This window comes from Furipterus horrens, unplaced genomic scaffold (assembly GCF_987537825.1).
Source record: "Furipterus horrens unplaced genomic scaffold, mFurHor1.1.pri manual_scaffold_1, whole genome shotgun sequence".
NCBI classification, from domain to species: Eukaryota; Metazoa; Chordata; class Mammalia; order Chiroptera; family Furipteridae; genus Furipterus; species Furipterus horrens.
This window is the reverse complement of record NW_028327171.1, coordinates 62977592-62998527: the sequence shown is the minus strand read 5'-3', so window position 1 is coordinate 62998527 and position 20936 is coordinate 62977592. Positions and strand designations below refer to the sequence as shown.

Genomic DNA, 20936 nt, shown 5'->3' with positions numbered 1-20936 from the left:
TCCTATATGTGTAAAGACTGTTGAACATACTATGTCTTTCAAAGAAGACTACAGACGTCCCCAGCAACAGAGTAATGACATAAATACAAGCCATAATAATCAACAGTTTGCTCATCGGAGAGGCTCCGAGGCAGTATTCCTGAACACTCCAGGATACAGATGCCCCTTAGAGTAAACGTCACGAGTCCCTTATTGTAAAAGCTGAAACCACAGAGTCACATGTTCCTGTGCCCATAAAGGAAAGAGCATGGGTGGCACATACAAATGCCATATACAAATTTCATACTTTTTAATAAAGGTTCATCACAGTGACCTAAAATATGCTTATTTAGCTATGTAGTCAATGGATAAATTTGGTATCTCCCATGACTCTAATAATTAAAATATAATCAATAAAAATTTATAACAAGTTAACAGCAAGTACAATTCTAACCAACTACAATCTAAAATAAAACCAATTAACATTTGTTCTACAGTCTTAATTTAATACATTTGGCCTTAGGAAAATAAATACATTCATAAAAGCAATATGTAGTTTATGTTTGGCGTCAAAAGCTACTTCTTGGAAGTTTGCAGTAATAAGCACAGGAAGAGGTCTAGCTTTTGCCCATTATGTACTTTTAGGACTTACTAATTATAAAGAATGGGGTTTATCCTAGGATATTTTACTTTTGTTTTACATAATAGATGTCCTCATTTTCTTAAGTGCTAAATTGTAGTTATGTAAAACACTTTCATGTTCTTAGAAACTAAGATAGTTATTTCTAACAGAAGGGAATAAACATTTAGCTTAAGATTTATTCAACATTTATTATATGCCAGGGACTGGGCTTCTTGTTCTCATTCCCATTTTCTGACAGGAGCTCTGCAGGGAGGGAGCATCATCCCTATTTTCTTCAGCGAGAAGCTAAGACTCAAAGAGCCTAAGCAGCTCAGTGAGTGCACCCAACTATACCTGGCTAAGCCACTCTCTGAAATCAGGTAAGTCTGACTCCAAAGTCCAGGGCTTTTTCCATTGTGACAAGATGCTTCTACATGTCATATTAAGGATGAAAATATTTAAAACCCCATTTCATGCTTATTATTTAGGGACATATAGCCTCTTACACTCACCCCAATAAATAACCAAATGGAGGCTCTCTATTAAGACATTAAAAAATATTGAATGTATACATCAGACAATAAAGTTCTTTCTCTGATCCCCACATAAAATCGGGGCATTTAAGAATTTCAGCCTCTCCTAGGATGACTACCTACCCATATGCAAACGAAATATCAATTTCTGAGAGTATCTACTATGGTATCTGTATATAACAGCTTCAACAAGAATCTCACTTTCCAAAATAGGGTACCATAAGGATACCCTTGGTCTTTAGCTGATTAATTTAGATGTAATTATATCTCCATTTGCCTGTGTCTAAGAGAAACTGACCCAAATCCCTGTGTGGGAACCCATGCCATGGCACTATGGCCATCAGAAACCTACAACTATTGCCCAAGTATCTAAATGGCATCGGATTTTCTAAACACTATGGCAAGAAGTCAATAAATCAACCAGATCTTTAAATGCCATTCCTCAAATCAGTGCTCCCTGAGAGCTTCTTATGAGGTCCCCGAAACATAATGTTGTACTTCTTTGTGGGGACAAATATATGTATACTATCATTTTGATAGAAATGGAGAAAAATGAATTATCTGTGAGTTAGAATCTTGAGATCCATATGTAGTCTACAATATCCATGCTTTGTTTTGGCCTGAAGGAAACAAGACCCGAATGTAACAGCTGTACGCTGATTTGTACAGCAGATCTTTCTAACTCTATACTCTTTCTTTCTTTATTGGAAAACTTATGAAACAAAACAAACTATGACTTACATGTGGGGGAAAAGTAGAATACTAATAAGGTAAGTATCTGAATTATTGGGCTGTACTCTTTTATTGACAAATAGCAGTTGAGATTAAAGAAATATGAATTAAAAACTATTCTATCACATTCAAGCAAAAAACACATTCAAGGAAAAAGCCACTGTAACTTCAAAAGAAGCAAGGAGAGAAGGATCAAAAATTTCAAGTCAATTTTTACACTCTAAATTCATGCATCCTCAGTCAACCATTTTTGTCTAAAGGTTAACTATTTATTTGTGAACATACTGTGTTCCCTCCCACCACCTACTTATGTACAGGAAGTAATAATTCTGATATGCAACATCTTCCCTGAGGAAATCAGAAACACCCCAGTTGGCTAGCACTATCCAAGTGCTCTGTGAGTAGCTTCATTATCATATGCTACCCTGAATTGTTTTGAAAAATACCCCAAACTCTTCCACCAAACTGAAACAGACTCCTATCATCCTTTGGTTTTTCCCAGAATAATGCCAGGAATGCATGATTTCAAATTGTAGAAATATTTCAATTTGTTGGGGAAACAATGAATAAAAAAAGTTCTTTAGTAACTTGAAAGATTTTATAAATGCTTAACAAGGATCATAACATGAGAAACTACAGATTAAGATTTAGTAAAAGGTTTTTAATATTGGTGGGGATGGTTTCACTGATATAATCAATAAGGGGCTAATCATCCAAACTAGACAGGCCAGGACAACAGGTGCAAAGTGGGATCATGCCTGGCAAATTGGGACACATGGTGACACTTTTGTTAGACATAATTCATTTATCTGGTATTTTTGGAAAATCTTCTAAGCTGTACTTTATTTATTTTTAATCAAGCATAAGTTAGTTTACCAAGTGCTTTCCAATTGCTCCACATTTTTAGTACCATCTTTTTTTTTTTGAAGAAAACTCATTTTTTACTTTAATTTTTAGCATCTATGATTCTAATGATTTCTTTCTTCTACCTGCATTAATATCTGGAGATTGGCTTAATTTCCCCCTCTTGGTTTATTCTGTTTAACTGAAACAATCGGAGGCAACATTAGCTTCACGTTTTCTGGGTGCAAAGGACAGGTTAGGAGGCTGTTTTTTGAAGAAATATGTGTGTCTAGCCAGGTGCATATGACTTTGAGCACATCGCAGAAAGAGAAAATGAACATGTTTTTGCCCTGCTCTGGCCCCCATATTCCAGCACTTTGACTAAAATGTGCTAAGAGAATGAGCCACAGTTAACTGGAAAATTCCAATAATTACACAAAGCTATCTCTACATTGCTACCTGAGCTAAATTTCTACATTTCATTTCTCTAATTTCCTTTCATGTACTTTGCTTTGGGCTTGCCTCTCTGTAAGAAAGATAAATCCACTGTATTTTCAAGAATTTCCACTTTCTAAAAACTTCTTTAAATAGCCATGCTGTTCAATACTGACTTATTTTCCTGGCCTTCGTAAGAACAATATTTTCTTACTGCTTTATTTTTTTTAAATTAATTAATTAATTAGTTAGTTTGTTTATTTATTTTTAGAGAGAGAGGAAAGGAGAAAGAGAGGGAGAGAAACATCACTGTGTGGTTGCCTCTCACTCGCGCCCCCAACTGGGGACCTAATGTGCAACCTAGTCATGTGCCCTGACTGGGAATCGAACCAGCAACACCTGGCTCGCAGGCCGACGCTCAATCCACTGAGCCATAGCAGCCAGGTTACTGCTTTATTTTTAATTAGAATAAGTATCTAAGCTAAAAAAGATGTTGACTCAAAGGCCTTTTTCATAATTTGAAGTTAATGCATCTAGTAGGTTAAAAGATTTTGATAAAACATACTCAAACATAATTTTCATTCTTCTGAGTCCTGTTCTCTTCACTAGCAATCACTCCCTCAGTCAACTGAGCGAACGTTGAGATCTCTTTCTAAGGAAGAACTAATTATACATCCAACTAGCAGGCAGTATTATAATCAGCAGCATTAGAGGATCAGGAATCTTTTATCCACTCCGTTCACTACTAATGATTTTTTTCAAATCTGTATTTAGTAACTAGTCAATAGTGTCAAAGGGTCGTAAGTAAGGAGACAAGTTCCACCTAAAATAATAGATTTTGTGACTCTGTTTCTGAAAATGCTGATTTAGGAATAATAATAAGTCACCCAACGAAAACCAGTGGGTAATGTTTTATGAATCATCTTAGCAAAAAGGGTTTTATTTGTGATGTCAGCATGGCAGGTACTGAGTAATGGTGCTCAAGACTACACACATGGTATGAACCTGAAATGGTCTTCACATCATACTGGTATATTTTGATTTCAGATGAAAGAAAATTCTATAATTGCAAGAGTTCCTGTCGACCAGTTATGTTTGATTCTCATAAAGCTTTCACATCAAATACAAATTGGTTGAGAATCAACAGTAAGATTACCTGCTGAAACAAATGGATTCATTCTAAAATAAGCACACCTCATAGAAAAATAGACTTTTACAATTGTATTCTATTACCATGTCCATAAATAATGAATATAATAATTGGTTGAGTATGTACACTCATTAAATTTCTAATAATGGAGAATATTAAAGGTAAATAAGAATGGTACAAAGCAAAGCAAAGATATATGTACATATTTCTATTAGTTTGAATGAATATAGAAATGATAGAAACTTTTGACTTTAAATACATAACAAAATATTTTGTCTATTTTTTAAAGCAAAACCAATGATTTATACAAATTGCTTTCTATCTGAATTACATTAGCATTTGAACAATACATACAAGCTACCTCCAAAACAGTTCTAAATTTGATAATGTATAATTCAAGTTTTGAAATAAGTAAAAACCTCACCTTGTCACTGTACAACACAAAGTGTCAAAAAATTAATTTTCAGAAAAGTCTCCAAACTTTCCTTTGCAGAAATAACTTAAGGAAATTGCCTATATAACAGGTATTTAATAACATAAATATTTGCAAAGCTTGAATATGCAGTTAAGGATATTTTCACCAATGTATTAAAAATGTTACCCATTAAATTGGCAGTGAAACAAGTTGACTTACATTCACATCTGAGATGTGTGCTCTTTTTTATTCAAATGGTTCTTGGGTTTATGTTGTAAGTTGGCTACCTGATACAGAAACCTATAAGTAATTTAATGCAAAACATGCATTCTTAGCTAGCCCAGGCAAAGCAGTAGAGGTGAAGTCTTACAACATGCATGCACAAGATCTATGCTTGAAAAGACATACTCTCCATACCGGAAAGAAAATTGAAATGAGAGTTCTGTTGAGGAATTTGGAGTAGCCAGTAAGTGGGATGTGATGAGAAGGGGATGTTTCATAACCACAGTTCTCATTATCTTGCATTGGCCTATGAGTCAGCATGCCATGCGTTCCCCTACAGATGATGTGAATTACCACAGAGAGAAGCAAGAGCTCCGGAACAGACGGGTTCAGAACTGGAACTGAGATGAAGGTGCACAAACTGGTCTATGCTCCCAAGCCCAGGCCATGAACGTCCATTGTTTTCTATACCACACACATGTATGATGAAAATCATGAGGCAATCAAAGGGGAAAACTTTCAGAAATAAATGCCATTAAATTGAATATGGTCAATGCATTCATGAATTTGTGTTATAGTCTCAAACATAAAACAAGTAACAGTGAAATGAAGACTATAATTATTACCAGCTATAGAAGAATAACCCGCTTCTCATTTTGATGTTCAAAGAGCTATAAAAGCTTACTTAAAAAAAAAAAAGAAAAAAAGGAATGACAGCAGGGGTGTTACCATTATGTTGTCAAAGTCTTCCAGAAGGGAGACAGCAGAGTTACAGAAGTCCTACAGAAAGGGGACAGCAAGAAAACGGCAGACAATACAGATAAGATTTTTTTTAGCCTAATGATGTGTGTAGCCAAAATACATATGAAATAGTTCATTTTAAAACAATGTTTTAGGGAATCAAGATTTAAAAACCCAGGCCCTACAGAGGTTTTATTCATTTATATGCCAAATGATACCACCATAGTCTTGGACACTGAAAAACATGGTAATATTCATACAATGGACTAGCACGACCTGGAGGTTAAATGGTGACATAAAAGAGGTCACACGCAGACACTTCCTGCAGCAAAGGGATGCTCGCTCCCCAGTGAACAGCAGGGAGCCAGCGTCTTTCTTGGCCTAGAGCCAGCAGGAAAGCTCAGGAAATTTGGGTCACATTGAATGGACAAGACATTAAGCGAACAAGCCAGTAGCATATATTATTGGAGGATGTAATTAGGTAGCTGCGGCCCCAGTAAATGAAAATGAAAACAGAGCATCGAGTTAACCACACATTCAATTAATCAAAAACAGACAACAAATATTTATAGTGCCACCAAAGTTTACACACTGACAGGGAATCTGATTTAGAAAAACAGAACCAAATGCTTGAGGAAAATTCCTATTCTTCAGGTAAATAATTTTCTTGTTTAATCATTTTTATAAACAGATTCTAAGCAACATTTTGTCTGAGATACTAAAACTGTTCTGCTCACTGAGCTTTAGAGACAGAAACGAGGCAGAGGATTCTCAACCCTAACAGAAAAAGTATTTTACTATATTAAGGACTAGAAATTATAGGAGGAATTTCCCAAGCAAATAATATTTATTCTCACCACTTCAGGTGTAGGCATATGATCCATCATCTGCACCTTTGTCTTTAAATCCAACAACCACATGTGTATTAGTGATCCGTTCTCTCCCCCCTCCCCCCCAATCTGCTCCCCTCTTACAAAAATAAAGCTGCACACACTATCTTCTAGATCATTATGCTTGCCTAATGACAACTTCCTTATCATTCAAATAAACAGAGAAACACCAGGTAAGTAAAAAGCAAAGCACCTACTTTCCTGGACATGGTTTCCATCCATGGAACAAAATAAAGGGGTTTAGGACATATTTATTGTTCAGTGGTTTTTGTCCTCTTACATTCACATTTTCTCACTGAGATGTTTATAATTTACACTCTCTGAGTAAATGCATTAAAGATCACTGTCAAAACTCAAGATTTGTTTCAACAAGACTATTTTGTCTACCTTTATCAAATAAAAATCAAATTATTTTGAAATATGCTCAAATTCTACAATTAGGAAAATTATAAAAGGGAAAACTTGAATAGCTAGTAAAGTTATAAAAAATACCTAAACTCACAGATAATTAGGAAATGCAAATTAAAATGTCATAATCCAATACCATTTCACCTGAACTGAATGAGAAAATGAAGGTCTGACGATATCAAGGGTTGGTGAGGATGTGGAGATAGGAAAACACTCATAACTGAGAGGAATCACTATCACTTTAGAAATCAAATCAGCATTTCCACTTCCAAGTACACACCCTAAAACTCTCCAAACATAGAGAAGAAATGCACGAAAATGTTTACTGTACCATTGTTAATAGTTAGAAATAATTGGGACTAACTTAAATGATCCCCAACAGGAGACTGGATGTTATTACTCATAATGGAATAGCAACTCAACCAGAAAAAACAAATGAAAAAAAAAATAAGTGTAACAAAGTTAATGTAATTAAAAAGTGGTCAAAATACAAGTTGAAAAACAATACAGTAACACATGTGTGAGATTACTATACAAAGTTTAAAATATAAAAGTAATACTATATATAATGTTTATGTCAATGAATGTATAAGTATGTACTGAAAAGTATAAGAACAAAAGAAAATCACTAAATTCATGATGATTACCTTTATAGGAAAGAACAAATGAGGAGACAAGGAACCTCATCCATATCTGTAATGATTTATTTTTTTTAATGATTTAGAGCAAATATGGCAGAACATTTTTAATAAAACTAGGTGATAAGTACGGCAGTGTTTCCTATATAATTTTCTACTCTTATCTGCCTGTTTAAAATATAACACTAAAAAGTAAAGGAAGAAAACAGAAGTTCCAAGCTGATACCAAATCCAAAAAGTTTGCTTAATCGTCTTAAACTGGCTTCATCAATCCAAGAGGCATGTTTTTAGGAATTACAAATTCACATTTGCCAAGAAGCTAACAACTAGGAGAGGCTGTTACTCAGCCATTATTCCTCTTTCATTAAGTTACCCAATGCCTTTATTTGGATACACAATAATGGCACCTGCTCCATGGATGATAAATTAGTGTTCTTACAATTAACCACTACCTTAACTGGGCACATGATCTCTGTCTGCTGCCAGTAATCTTCCTCTTTAATGTCATGAAAAATCCTTCTGATTTACTATCTATAGTTTTTAACCAACTGCTTTCTTTCTTCCAAACTTTTCTCCATCAATTTAAGTATATCTTTGTCTCTCTTTATTTGGACTCTTAAATTGTGTGGCAATGATTATTACACAAAATGATTTTGTGCACTGAAAGGCAGAAATCAGGATAAAGTGATACCATAAACAAAGGCATGAAATTAAGTCCTTTATCCTGTGTGAAAAAGTCCCAGAAGAAGGATATGGTGGGGGTGGGGAAGGAAGTTCCTTCTGTTCTAAGAAAAATATTGGATATATAAAAAAAAAAAAAAAACAATTTAAGCGGCATTTTCCATTGTTATAACCAATATTCTATATTTTGTGATACTTCTCATAGGCTATGCAGAAAAAGAAATACAATGATCTTTTTAATATTGAAATTGGAATCAGCCCCTCTAAAGTTTGTATCACAGAATTTAGACAGTAAAAACATACTGGTCTAAGACACCAAAATGGCTATTAGGAAAACCAAACATTTTTTTTATGGGTTTCTTTTATTGGTGACCACTGAGCACCAATCTTATTAGGGATAGTTAATATAACTCTACAAGTAAAGCCTTTAATGTGCTTTTATTCTCTTTAAATTCTTAACATATTTAAGAAAATCAATATTATTTTTGTGGCATAGATTTTTTTTTCTGAAATAATATAACCATAAAATAATACTAATAAAAGTGATAATAACTATGGCACTTAAAATTTTTTGAGCACTTACTATGAGCCAGCCACTGTCCTAAGGTCTGTGAAATGTATTAAATAATTAATTTCACAAGAACTCTATAAAGTAAACATTGCATTAGCTCCACTTTATAGGGGAGGCTCTGAGGAAAAGAAAGAAAATAGTCACTATAGTCAGTCCTATTTTAATAAAAGACACAGAGTAAGGAATGAAGAGTATCAAATAAAGACTGTAAGAAGAATGAAAAGCTTCCTTGTCAAAAGATATTTATGCATGTTGATATACACTAAAGCTGTAAGAAAATATACTCGATTATATAACAATCATCACATCAAATAATTTGATTAAAAATACCTTACAATATCCATACTATTTAGCATCTGCTTTCTAGACACTATACCAATGTCTTAATACATTCCTGAGGAAACATAAGATGGTCTATAATGGAAAATTCCACGACCAACTGAAGCTTATATTCAGTTTCTGCAGCAGAACTAGAGTTACTTTGTTATGGTATTCTGAATTTCATCATGCACTAAGACTAGATGCTTCCTACATACATCAATTTGTCTCATTAGATGGGTATAGGCTAAGGGGGACAAGTACTGAGACATATCCAGAATTCAGGTTTTCAAAACATAGCAGGTCACTTCTGGGAGCAATTTCTGGAAGCATTCAGAGGGACAGCTATGAGATGAATTTGTGGAGGATAATGAGGCTGCTAAAGATTAAGGCTACTAGGAAGCTCTAGGCTTTGGGAAACAAATGCTCAAAACATGAATCCACTGTAAACACCTCACAGATTTCTACCCTGTGCTCAATGAATGAAAAGATGATAGAAAATATTTTAAGACCCAAATACCCAACCTTATAAGGAGAGGGTGGGGACCAAGGTATTCACAGACAACTGGTCTGGGAAGCCGCATATCCAAGGCTTAGAGAAAGTTGAAAATCTTTAAAAGCATCTGTTACAATTCCAAAACCAGTCTTGAAGGTTAAGATAAATGGAAATTTTCCAACACATTTTTTTACATTTAAGAAATAAATTTCTGTAGTTAGAAAATTGCTAGGATAATAAGAAAAATGATATCAATTTCATTTTCACAATAAGCCAAAAACTGAAAGGGAAAAAAAGAAACATGAAAGTTTTTATGCAGCTAGGGAGAATCACATTATGTATAGGCATTTAATCTGAGAAAGGGTTCCTACCAAAATTAGTATCAATGCTTCTCTATCATTTCCTATCACGAAGAACATATGAATATATTTATTAGAACTAACTGAACCAGAATCATATCACAAACAATTTATATCAGTTATATTCCATATAATTCTGTTTTTATCCTACACCTTAAGAATTTTTTTCTGCCACCACACTATATTTAGCTAGATTCAGGTCTAGTAATAGTTTGTACATGACTGAGTAGGGCAGACTCTTCCAGGTACAGGGCAGATGCTACATACAAATCTCATTTACTCTATGTAGGACCCTTCTACCAGATGACTGTGCCATGTATGCATTCTCTTCCTTATAAGAATATTATTTTCCTCAATTATCCAGCCCTTTAAGAATGATGATTGAAGAAAAAATGTATTTGCTTGAGAGCCCTTCAGAGACTCCTAAGCGAGTTTCACCTGTTAAAAAAGAACATGGGGGAGGAGGGAAAGGGAATATTGTACAATCAGTATTATGAAGGTGAGCTTTTATTACTTGAAGAAGGGATTCTTGATTTCTCAAAAGGAAAAACATAAGGAAAGAAAGAAAAAAAAGAAAAAAAAATCCAACACTGTGACAGAGTTGGTACAAAGGAATCAGTTAGAAAAAGAATGAACTATCAGTTAATTCTTATTAGTACAAGCAGTATAACTCTAGGTGGTGGAAAATAATCGAGTCAGGTATTTTTAAGTGGTTAGAGGAAAGTGTGGGATTACCGGGGTCCTTCAGGTATGTTTTAGGTCATAAGCCTGCCTTCTCCAAATATGCAAGGATATCTTTGATTACATGTACATTATCCTATTAATTCCTTTAAAAAAAATTGCTTTAGGGGAAATTGCTTGCTATGGCTTTCATGGGGAAGGAACCTTTTTAGGACAGGTGTGTTTCCCAGCGAGCTTTTCCCTGACACTAGGAACCACTTAGATCAATTCAAAACTGAATTTAGCAGTAACAGTTTGAAAGTGGACTATTAATAAGGCAAATTATACCTAGTGATAGAAAGGTAGGTATGAAAAACTACATAAATGTATTAGAAGGCATATTTTACTCAGGCTTAAATTATTTTAAAAGGGAGCAAAATTCATCTTAGTGGGATGGCTATTCAACTTCTAGTAAAGTTTTAATTTATCTTGATTAAAAAAAGTGAAACAATCATCCACAAGAAAAGCAAAATCCCAGTGAGGTTTTAAATGGCTCCAAACATTCTGCTTATTTAAGCAAAATCAAAGTGTTTTAAATATTTTATTCAAATCTTTATTATTTCTGTGTAAAAGGCAACTTAGGCCCATCTTACCTGACACCCAGAGAGTTTGAATCACTAGAGGTCAGGGAGAGACAAGCCTGTAGTGACTGTTGTTTGCATTCACATGCAGTTCAACTTGGTTCCTCTTTCCTGTCTTTATAATACAGGTAAAAGGAAGCATTTTTAAGAATGCATACCTAACCCTCATATCCCCAACACTCCAAATCACTAAGTGGATGGAATGCAGACATACCATAAGTTACACAGTGGAGACATGCATAGAAAGTTATGCAAAATACAAAGAATATTTTTAAAAGCATGGGAATTTCTTGCTAATTTGAAAGTTTTGTGTTTTTTCTTAGAGCAGGTTATACCTGAAGATTGGCTGCTTCCTTAGATGATCATAGAAATGCCTAACTCATAGGAGTGCTGTGAGATCTAAGATAACTAACATATTTATAAGTGCTTGGAAGTGTGTTGGCAGATAGTAAGTGCTCCATCAGTGTTAGCTGCTTATAAATATTATTATTATTACTATCATCATCATCATCAAAATGGGGAAATTTTAAAGAAAATTTAGACAATACAAAAAAGTATATAGGAACTAGAAAAGGAAGTCACAATCTCCCCTCTCTCTTTTTACGTATAGAATCGTGGGTTTCATGAGTCTATGCTATGTCTTGTGTGACTCGTACCATTATTTTGTTAAATAATCATTGTCATCTAAAAAGTTAAAGAGAATGGGATATAGGACATAAAAACAGAAACAATATAAATCAAGATAATTTAAAGATATGCATTACTGACAGTTATTTGCAATGTATTCTATGTCTGCTGAACACCTTCTTAAGTATACAATAAAAATAGAGTCTGCCCAGGGCACTGGAGGAGAAAACCTAAGAAACATGAGGGCTCCAGAGACACAACATGAATATGATGACAATTAAAATACTGGGTGAGTGATTAGAGAAGGTCATTTCAAGGATGCAGGTCCTGCTGCTTCTAACTAACCAGAAGGTCATTAGCTCTCCTTTTTGTTTAAGGCAGACTTTTAATGATCCTAAGACATTTCAAGTTCTTATTTGGTCATTGATAACAGTAAAATGGAAAGGAGAAAAAGTGTTTATCAATCTGTAGGTGAGAGCTATCCATGCACTCACCCAGGTACCCAGGGATATGCATGCAGGAAGAAGGTGCCCCACACCTGCGTGCATCCTTAGCTAGAGGACCCCATGGAGTGCGTGGAGGATGCCACTACGTGTCTGGACCAACCTGCGGGAATGGCCGCGCCTGGGCCTGCCTGAGGAGCCGCTGCTGCTGCTGTTGCTGCAAGGCCTTCATCTGCAACAACTGCTGCTGCGATGGGAGCGCGTGCAGGGAGGGTGGCTGCATCATGGCACCGGAGCGCCGCTGCAGCATGTTGGAGAGAGCTTGCTTGGTGTTGCTGGGGACAAAGGAACCCGCAGGGTCCAGTCTGGAGCCACCTGTAAAAGCAACCAGAAGGAAGGGCTTTCAACACATTAATGCAGCAGATCTTCCTTATTGTATCAAAATGGAGAAACCTCACCTTCTAAGGCCTCACTTCATGAAGCAAAATGGAAAATAAGGCACTGTCCCACCCCTATACAAGAATTGCATAATTTCCAAAGGACGGGAGGGTGATGTGGGAATGAATTATAATATCTGGGAACTCCTGCCATTTGCGACAACACGTATGGAACTAGAGAGAATTATGCTTAGTGAAATAAGTCAGGCAAAGAAAGCAAATAACCATATGATATCACCTAATACAGGAAACTAAAGAACAACACAAACAAACGAACTAAATAGGACAAGGAGCAGAATAATAGTTAGTAGGGGGGAGGGGGGAGGGAGAGAAGGGGGATAAGTAAGGGAAGGGTCTAGTCAAGGAACGTGTATAAATGACTCATGGACACGGACAACGGGGAGGGATATGATTGTGGGAGAAGGGGTGGGCTGGGTGTGGGGGAGCAATGGGGAAAAAATGGGACAACTGTAATTGAAAAACCAAAAAATAAAAGAAAAAAAAATAAGGAAGAAGGAAAAAAAAAAAAAAAGAATTGTAATATCTGAATGGCTTCACAGAGGAGGGCCCACTTGAATTGATAAGGTGAAAAGCCTGAAACAGAGGTGTTGGCATACTTCCAGAATCATGTGGGTTTTAAATGATGGAAAGCCAGTCTTCAGGAACATATTACCTGCAGAAAACGTATTGCCTTTGTGGTGCGTTTTGCCAAGTGACCTAAGCCAGGCAGAGAAACCCTTCTGTAATTTTAAACAAATTTGAAGCTCATGGAATTTAAGCTTCTTTACTATGGAAAATGAAAATGTCTAGCTTACAGTACAGAGGTATGAAAATAACTTTAAAAACCTGAATGCTTGCAAACTTCAAATACCTTGATACTAAAGATAAAACACATCTTTTTTGAAGGCTAGAAATAACATAAACAAGAATGTTGATAATAGCAATCAATGCTAAGAAACCAAGGAAAATCCTCAATATTTTGTATATGCAATTTGTCAAATGCCTTTAAGAGTTCAGAGGGAAAAAAAAACAACATTTGCTGATTTCAAAGTAGGTTCCAATCTTTCACTTGTCACATAGTCTACATTCTTTAATGTAAGTGAATAAGAAAACTTCTATATAAATACCCCACAAAAGATGTTTTATCTTTTTATAAGCAAGTTATATGACAGAAACAAATATTTTAAAGCTGTTCAGCAAAAAAAAAAACCCACATTCTTTTAAATACTCAGCACGACAATCAGCAATATGATTTACAAAGCAAATGAGCAGTATTTGAAGATCATTTGGGAATTAATGGGAACCCTATCTGAGCAACATACAGCAAGGCTTAAGCAAGAATTAGAACTAATACATAAAAGTTTAATAGACTTATTTTAAAGATAAAGAACATTCTTTTTAAAGATTAGACTGTGGTCTGTGTTCTATTAATTTTTCTAACTTTTCAGTAATCTTACCTCTGGATTAACTAAAAAAAAAAAAAATATATATATATATATATAAAAGATGTGGTTGAAGCCTCTGTATATACCTACCTAATTATTTTCCTTGCCTTCTCCTACCATATTGCTATTCTAATTTGATGTTTATTATTCCTACACATTTCCTTATAAATTTACCATACAGGTGTATATAAATGAGAAAGGGAGACTGGTAAAGGGTGTGTGTGTGTGTGTGTGTGTGTGTGTGTGTGTAAGGACACTGTTTTACATTTTAACTACACATAAATGGAAGCATGTTGTATATACTCTTCCTCAATTTCATAGGATTTATATTTTATGAAAATCTAATATTTCACACGTATAAAACCCTCATAAATAGTTGTTTTCTTCAAATGTTTTTCTAACTTGTTATCATAAGGATTAACCTAATAAACAAGTCCCCCAACTTGCAAATATCTTTTATAGCACTCTAGGGTGAAAGGGTATGTGCCTTTATAAAGTATTTAGTATTCAGTTCAGATAGTCCTTGTGCTTGATCTATTATCTACAATGTTGAAAATGCTAGAAAGTTCACAAGGACCTTGGAATTAAAGTCAAAAGAGGTAACGATTGTGTATTATTTCCTACATTTATCAAGTCTAGTTTGTTCTTTATAGTTTGCATTTATTCACTCAACAACCTACTCCTAAAAGCCTACTTACATGCTGTCATGAGTTCTGGGGACACTAGAGCAAACATGTCATAAAAAACACCTGCCCTCAAAGAGCTTAACATTCTGGGGCAAGCAGATAAGTACATATATAGCACATAAGCAAGTGCTGCTACTATGGAGAAACAGAAAGAAGAATAGGGGAAGAGAGTGCAGGATGGTCAGTACAAGCCTCACTGAGAAAGTGGCATCTGAGCAAACTGAAAGGAGGCAGGCAGTGAGCCATGCAGACGTCTGAGAGAGAGCACTCCAAGCCCAGGGGCCAGCAGGAAGAGCACAGCCCTGAGTGAGAAAATGTTCAGTTCATTTACCTAACCTGTCTGCTGTGTCAGGCTGTCTTCTGAGTACTATATTTTAAAAATTTACTTTAAATTATACACACATACATGCGTGTGTGTGTGTGTGTGTGTAGTAGACACTTCAAAAAAGAACAGGCATTTTATCCATCTTCTTTACTGCAATATCTTAACACCCAAAACAGGATCTGGCACATCATGAAGCTCAATATTTTTTTGTTAATATGAATAACTGAATTATCCACCCTATAAAGCTATATAACAGCAAAACCATTTTATAGATGACTGAGTGGTAAAATGATCAGGCACACAGAAATTAAGACCTGGCCGAGATTATAAAGCAGGAGAGTAGAAGAGCCACCTTATAACCTAGAACTGTAACACCCAGAGCAGCTCTCTAAACTACTAATTTACAGGACACAACATGGATTCGCCACTGCTCTAAGGCAAGAATCAAATATTTTTTTCCCTAGGCCTCAAAATGTCACACTCAACTTACAATAAAAAATAAAAATAAAAAAATTACAATACCACAGAACACAAGAAGTAACAATATTATATATCAGAATGGCACATCCTAACAAAATGTAGACTGAAATCTCAAAATAATTCATTTTTCTAAAGTAGGCAAACTTGATTTTAGAAAATTAAATCCTTCCCTAATTAACAGCCTTTTTTATTTACAAAATCTTCATTCTAGATATAAAACTACCCGAGCTTGAATCAAGGCAATACTAAAATCAGGAACATTTATTCTGGATGTGGTAGTTTTCCTTGTTGTTAATAATCATTTGCTAAACCAAATTTCTAAACTCCTTCATAGTATAAAACAATTAAAAATGCAAAATATAAGAAAAATTTTTTAAAAAGTATAATACTGTCTAATCTTTAAAATGATGGTAAGAACTCTGATAAAAATTTCTACAAATTTTACAACAAAACTTTAAACAACTTTGTATCTTCTCGTCGGCAGCCGTCCGTCTCGAGAGACGATGGTGTAGCTTCTTAAGAGTCTATCTGCACCGCCGAGAATGGTTGTGCAGTCCGACTCGGGAGTGACACGGTATCTGTCTCCTCCCGTGTTGAATCGACATCTTGCGATGACTCTGGAGTGTCCTCTCCAGTGAAGCTGAAGCTACAGAGCCTGGGCAGGGTGATATGGAGGGTCTGCTGTTGCCCATGCAGCAGACCCCCACTCTCTTCGCAGCTGAAGGATCCAAGGGAAAGACGGAGTCAATACAGCTTGGCTTCAGGTGCGCCGCAGGAGTTGCCGGTGTTGACTACAACGTCAAACCGCCTTAGGGACTCCGGCTCCGGATTTTCTGTCGGGGTTTACTCCCTTAGCCTTTCCCCTGAAGAGGTATGCCGCAAGGCAGCGGAGGTTTTTTGGAATCAGAGTTTTCCTTCTCTGATGTGCCCTGACTGGAAGATCTTATAGGTTAAGATTTTCATTAGTGGCTAACGTCCTTCCTTCCAGCACTAGATTAATATTTCACAATCGGCATACAAACTCATAGCTAAAATTTTATTTTAGGAGAAAAAAATGTTGAATGGACAGAATTACAGAAATGTCAGCTGAGCACTCAGCTCTTGAAACTTCCAAGTTTTGTGGCCGTTTCAGGTTAAAAGCAAGGAAAATCCCACGTGAGACGGCCAAGCTATTTTTATCTCCAGTGACCTGACTGTGCCCTCTTCACATACCTGGAGTAAGAGATTGGTTCTGAAGGAAGAAGCCAGGCTGCTGGGGCTGACCCAGAAGGTTGTAGCCCCACAAGGTCGACTGTGGATGATGCATCATCTGGGAGGAAATGGGCGAGTAATTAGGAGGCACTCGGTATATGTTGCTCTGTGGATACTCCTTCAACATAAAGTTAAAACAGAAAGTTATTTCACTCCACACACCTCATAGATAATGAATACAAAGTCTTCCTATCACATTATTAGAGATAACTCCTATCCCAGGAGTAGATAAGGCTATTTTTAAAAAGGGGAACATGGAAGGCAGGAGTCTCCATATATTCTCTGCAAAACACTCATTTAAGTTAAAACTTTTCCTTGATTGAAAAATACTTGGTTACTGTAGAGCAAGGTGGGAAAAAAATCTTTTCTAAACTTAAATCTTAAAATACTACAAGCACATTTAAAATGTCAGTATTGACCACCAACCACAACTGAAAGAGGATCTTTAGTTGCAAAGTCTCCCAATCATTTTATCTTAGAAGGCCTTCCTGATACCTGGGGTCTGGATCAGATTCATGTCGAAGGCCCACAATACCTCCCTGGCCTATACAGTATCTTATTTCAATTTCCAGAGAGCACTCCGTAGGAGTAGACTCCATCCCTATCCTCAAACACAACCCTCTGCCCCATACCCCATGCCTCCTGCTCAGAGGTTCCGAACTCTTTCTTACAGCAGCCAAAGTTCTCTAAGGATCACAACTGCATGTCTCAACTCTCTCACCATTCCTTCCTTCCCTAGTCTAGCCCTAAAGGATGAAGGGGAAATAAAATCTTAGAAAAATAAAACCTGTACTACATCCCAATGGAGTAGTGTGGAAAGAGGAGACGTGACCATGACTCACTTGGGGAATGAGATGAGTTTTAGGTCTTTTGCATCTGAAAAGAACAGAAATCCATCCATGTGGCTGGACAGACTAGGAGACCCAGATTTCAGGGAGTGGCAGTCTGGACCTTAATAAGCACCCCTTTCAAGAGAAAGGAATACTGGTAGGAAGACTATATGAAAAGACACCACTAACATTCAAGTGACATCCAAAAGTGATGGTGATCATTTCTAGAATAATATTAATCACCAAGGCATCAGACAGAAAAATATGTTTGGGCTTTGACATAGGTAAACAATAACATTAACTAATCATGATGTCTAAATACTAAATTGTGAATATTTTTTCTACCGTGCTGCTGAATTTCATAGGAAAATGTCTCAAATAGTCTCTCAAGTATTTTTCAGGTGAGGTTAAATGGAAAGATATTTTATACATTAATCCGTTAAGTTCTATAAAATTATCTCTAAATTACCATCATACAGATTTCTGTTGTTTTCAAGAAATGCTGCTATAGGTAGGGAAGGCTAGTAGGCAAACAAGAAGTGAAACTATATTAAATTATGTTTATTTTATCTTTTATAAAGTATCATAATATGGTAAATGAGTAAAATATACAGAAGAGTAAGGTGGAATGGTAAAATATGAAATCTCAGAAACATCTTATTCAATATATTAGATGGAGACTTAATAGAGAGAAAGGCAAGTAGTTTTTTTTTTTTCTTTTAATATACTATAGATACCAACTGTCCCAAACATAATAACTAGTTTCAACATGGCTCATAATAAAAAAATATGTAAGAGGATGAGATTTTATAGGTATGAAATATTCAAGTTTCAAATTAGAGAAATTATGAGGCACTGAAATATTAAATATTATTCATAATGGAAGCCTAAAATTAAAGTTATGAAAAGCAGTGGAAGAAAAATCAAAAGCTATAATCCTGACTCTGTTAATCATGGTAGCGCCTCATTACAATTCTTACAAAAAGGCCGCTACTACTTTTAGCAATGTTTCTAGGGATATAATTTGGACACTAGGAAATCTACTAGATGCATGAGGCAAAGGTCCCTCTACTTCCTGTACTTACATCAGCTCTTGAGCTTGATTTTGTCTTGCGTTTCCTTCCCTTTGTTTTCTTCTCTTCATCTGTTGTAGTTTTTCCCTGATCTGACAGCTCAGCTAATTTCCTCTCTGGTTCCTGAGAGATGGGAGACGTGGGCTCTTCCTCTTCCTCCTCGGGAGGCAGGGGCAGGGGCTCGAGGTAGTAACTTCGGGGCTTGGGCATGGGGTGTGTGTGATACAGAAGGAGGTGATGCTGCTCCTCATACTTGATCACCTTCCGGTCCATTCGGACAGTCCCAAACCAGGCCCAGGACAGAGGCGCTGGGTTCTTCTGACCCTCAAACAAATCCCACGGGGATACCTTCTGCTTTGTGGAGACCTGGAGACCCTGTGGTGAAATAATGGTCTATGACCATCTGCTCATATCATTTCCTGATTGGAGGCCAGGCTATCCAAGGACATGGATTCAAAAAACATGTTGGCCGGTATAGGCCTAGGAAAGAACTTTAGCACACAGCAGACAGGTTAACTGATTAGTACAGGGGTACAGTTACATGGCTGGAGGTCAGTGGTTAGAATCCACACCTTATAATTCAGTTCTATGGTTCTTTATACCATTGAGACTCTCTTTAGCCTGTAACACTGGAGAGTCCCATGTATTTTACTGTAAAGTGGCATTTATTTATTTATTTATTTATCTGCCTGCAAAAAATATGCTGCAAAGTCAATCTTCCTGTACTAAATTACAATCAGTTATAAACCTTTGGAATCTATTTATTGTTTTTAGGGTAATAAACACTTAACAGTCAAGTTACATTTAGCTGCTAACTGGGCTCAAATAAACTTCAATCCAAGTATGGACTTGACTCAATGTGGACACCTTTCATGTGTTTAACAAGCCAGTCTCTTGAATAGTTAGGTCATATTATTATAGAATTGACTTGTACCAACAGGTAGAAATAAAGTCCTTCAACTCAAGCTTATCTCTACTGAATTCAGAGGAGAAAATGTTATCCTCTTTCTGAAAATAAAGTTTATTTTTAACATTAATTGGTGATGTCCCATAGTACTTCCTGGCATAGCAATTTGAAAATACTTTCCTTCAACATGAATAACGTACTCGGGCATTCCATAAAATATGAGTGCTCCTGTTCTTATCTGCATGTGCTCTTCCATGTGGGACTTCACCCAAAACCGAGGCTCAGTCCCATCTGCATATTGACTGCTTCCAAGTATGTCTTGAGACAGACTTCTTTCCTGGGTGCTAAGACCACATCACCAAATCTTCTAAATGTCTTACCACTAGAGAGCCCACTGGCACTGCAAACTCAGCTTGCTTATGATTCTAGCTTTTTCTTTCTCTACAGCTGCACTGGTACGCATAAGTACTCAAGGTACTCAGAATTACCGAAGCATTGCATTTGTCCTATGAGTCATAGTTTTTTACATCTCTGAATAAATTCCATCCTTTGTCTGTACCACATTTTCTCCTATCTCCCAGCTAACTTCAAAGCCTTCAAAATGATTCAAGTGTCAATTTTCCTGGGGATATCGCTCTAATTACCTACCTCCCATCTGAGTGTGATGGCTCCTTCTCAGGGTTCCCTAACACTCTACAACACGACACACAAGTCTCACCATATGGTAATTGTCGATCTACCTCCAGAGGGTAGGAGGAGCAGAGTCTTTCATCTCTTTGATTTTGGAAATCTGTGGTTGCTCATGTTCATTGAAAGAAGCATGGATTACTCTTCTTATATTATAGAAAGCCTTGTTTAAAATCTCACATAAAATCAAATGTTCATTAAATACTATTAATTGATAAGAAAATAAAGTATCATCACTTTAAACATTTTTTTACTCAAAATAGTTTACTACATAAAGACTTCTAGCCATAAAAACTTTCTCCTCTAAACATACTCTGTTTCTAATTCTGAAGTAAAACCAGACCTGATCTTTGCATTTTTCTTACACTGAGCTTTTTAGTTAGTCTTCTGTTGGTGAATTTAAAAAGTTTA

The 20936-nt window shown here is 36.0% G+C and overlaps 1 protein-coding gene across 1 annotated transcript in view; it reads right to left on the bottom strand.

Moving 5' to 3' along the window:
• MED12L (mediator complex subunit 12L) overlaps positions 1-20936 on the bottom strand; it is a 310414-nt gene that overhangs the window by 23331 nt on the left and 266147 nt on the right. The window contains exons 35-37 of the mRNA XM_090275855.1: positions 18944-19306; positions 16990-17146; positions 12568-12779 (exon numbers count right to left, since the gene is read on the bottom strand). Coding sequence (XP_090131981.1) covers positions 12568-12779; positions 16990-17146; positions 18944-19306 — 732 coding nt within the window. The remainder of the gene's footprint in view (positions 1-12567; positions 12780-16989; positions 17147-18943; positions 19307-20936) is intronic.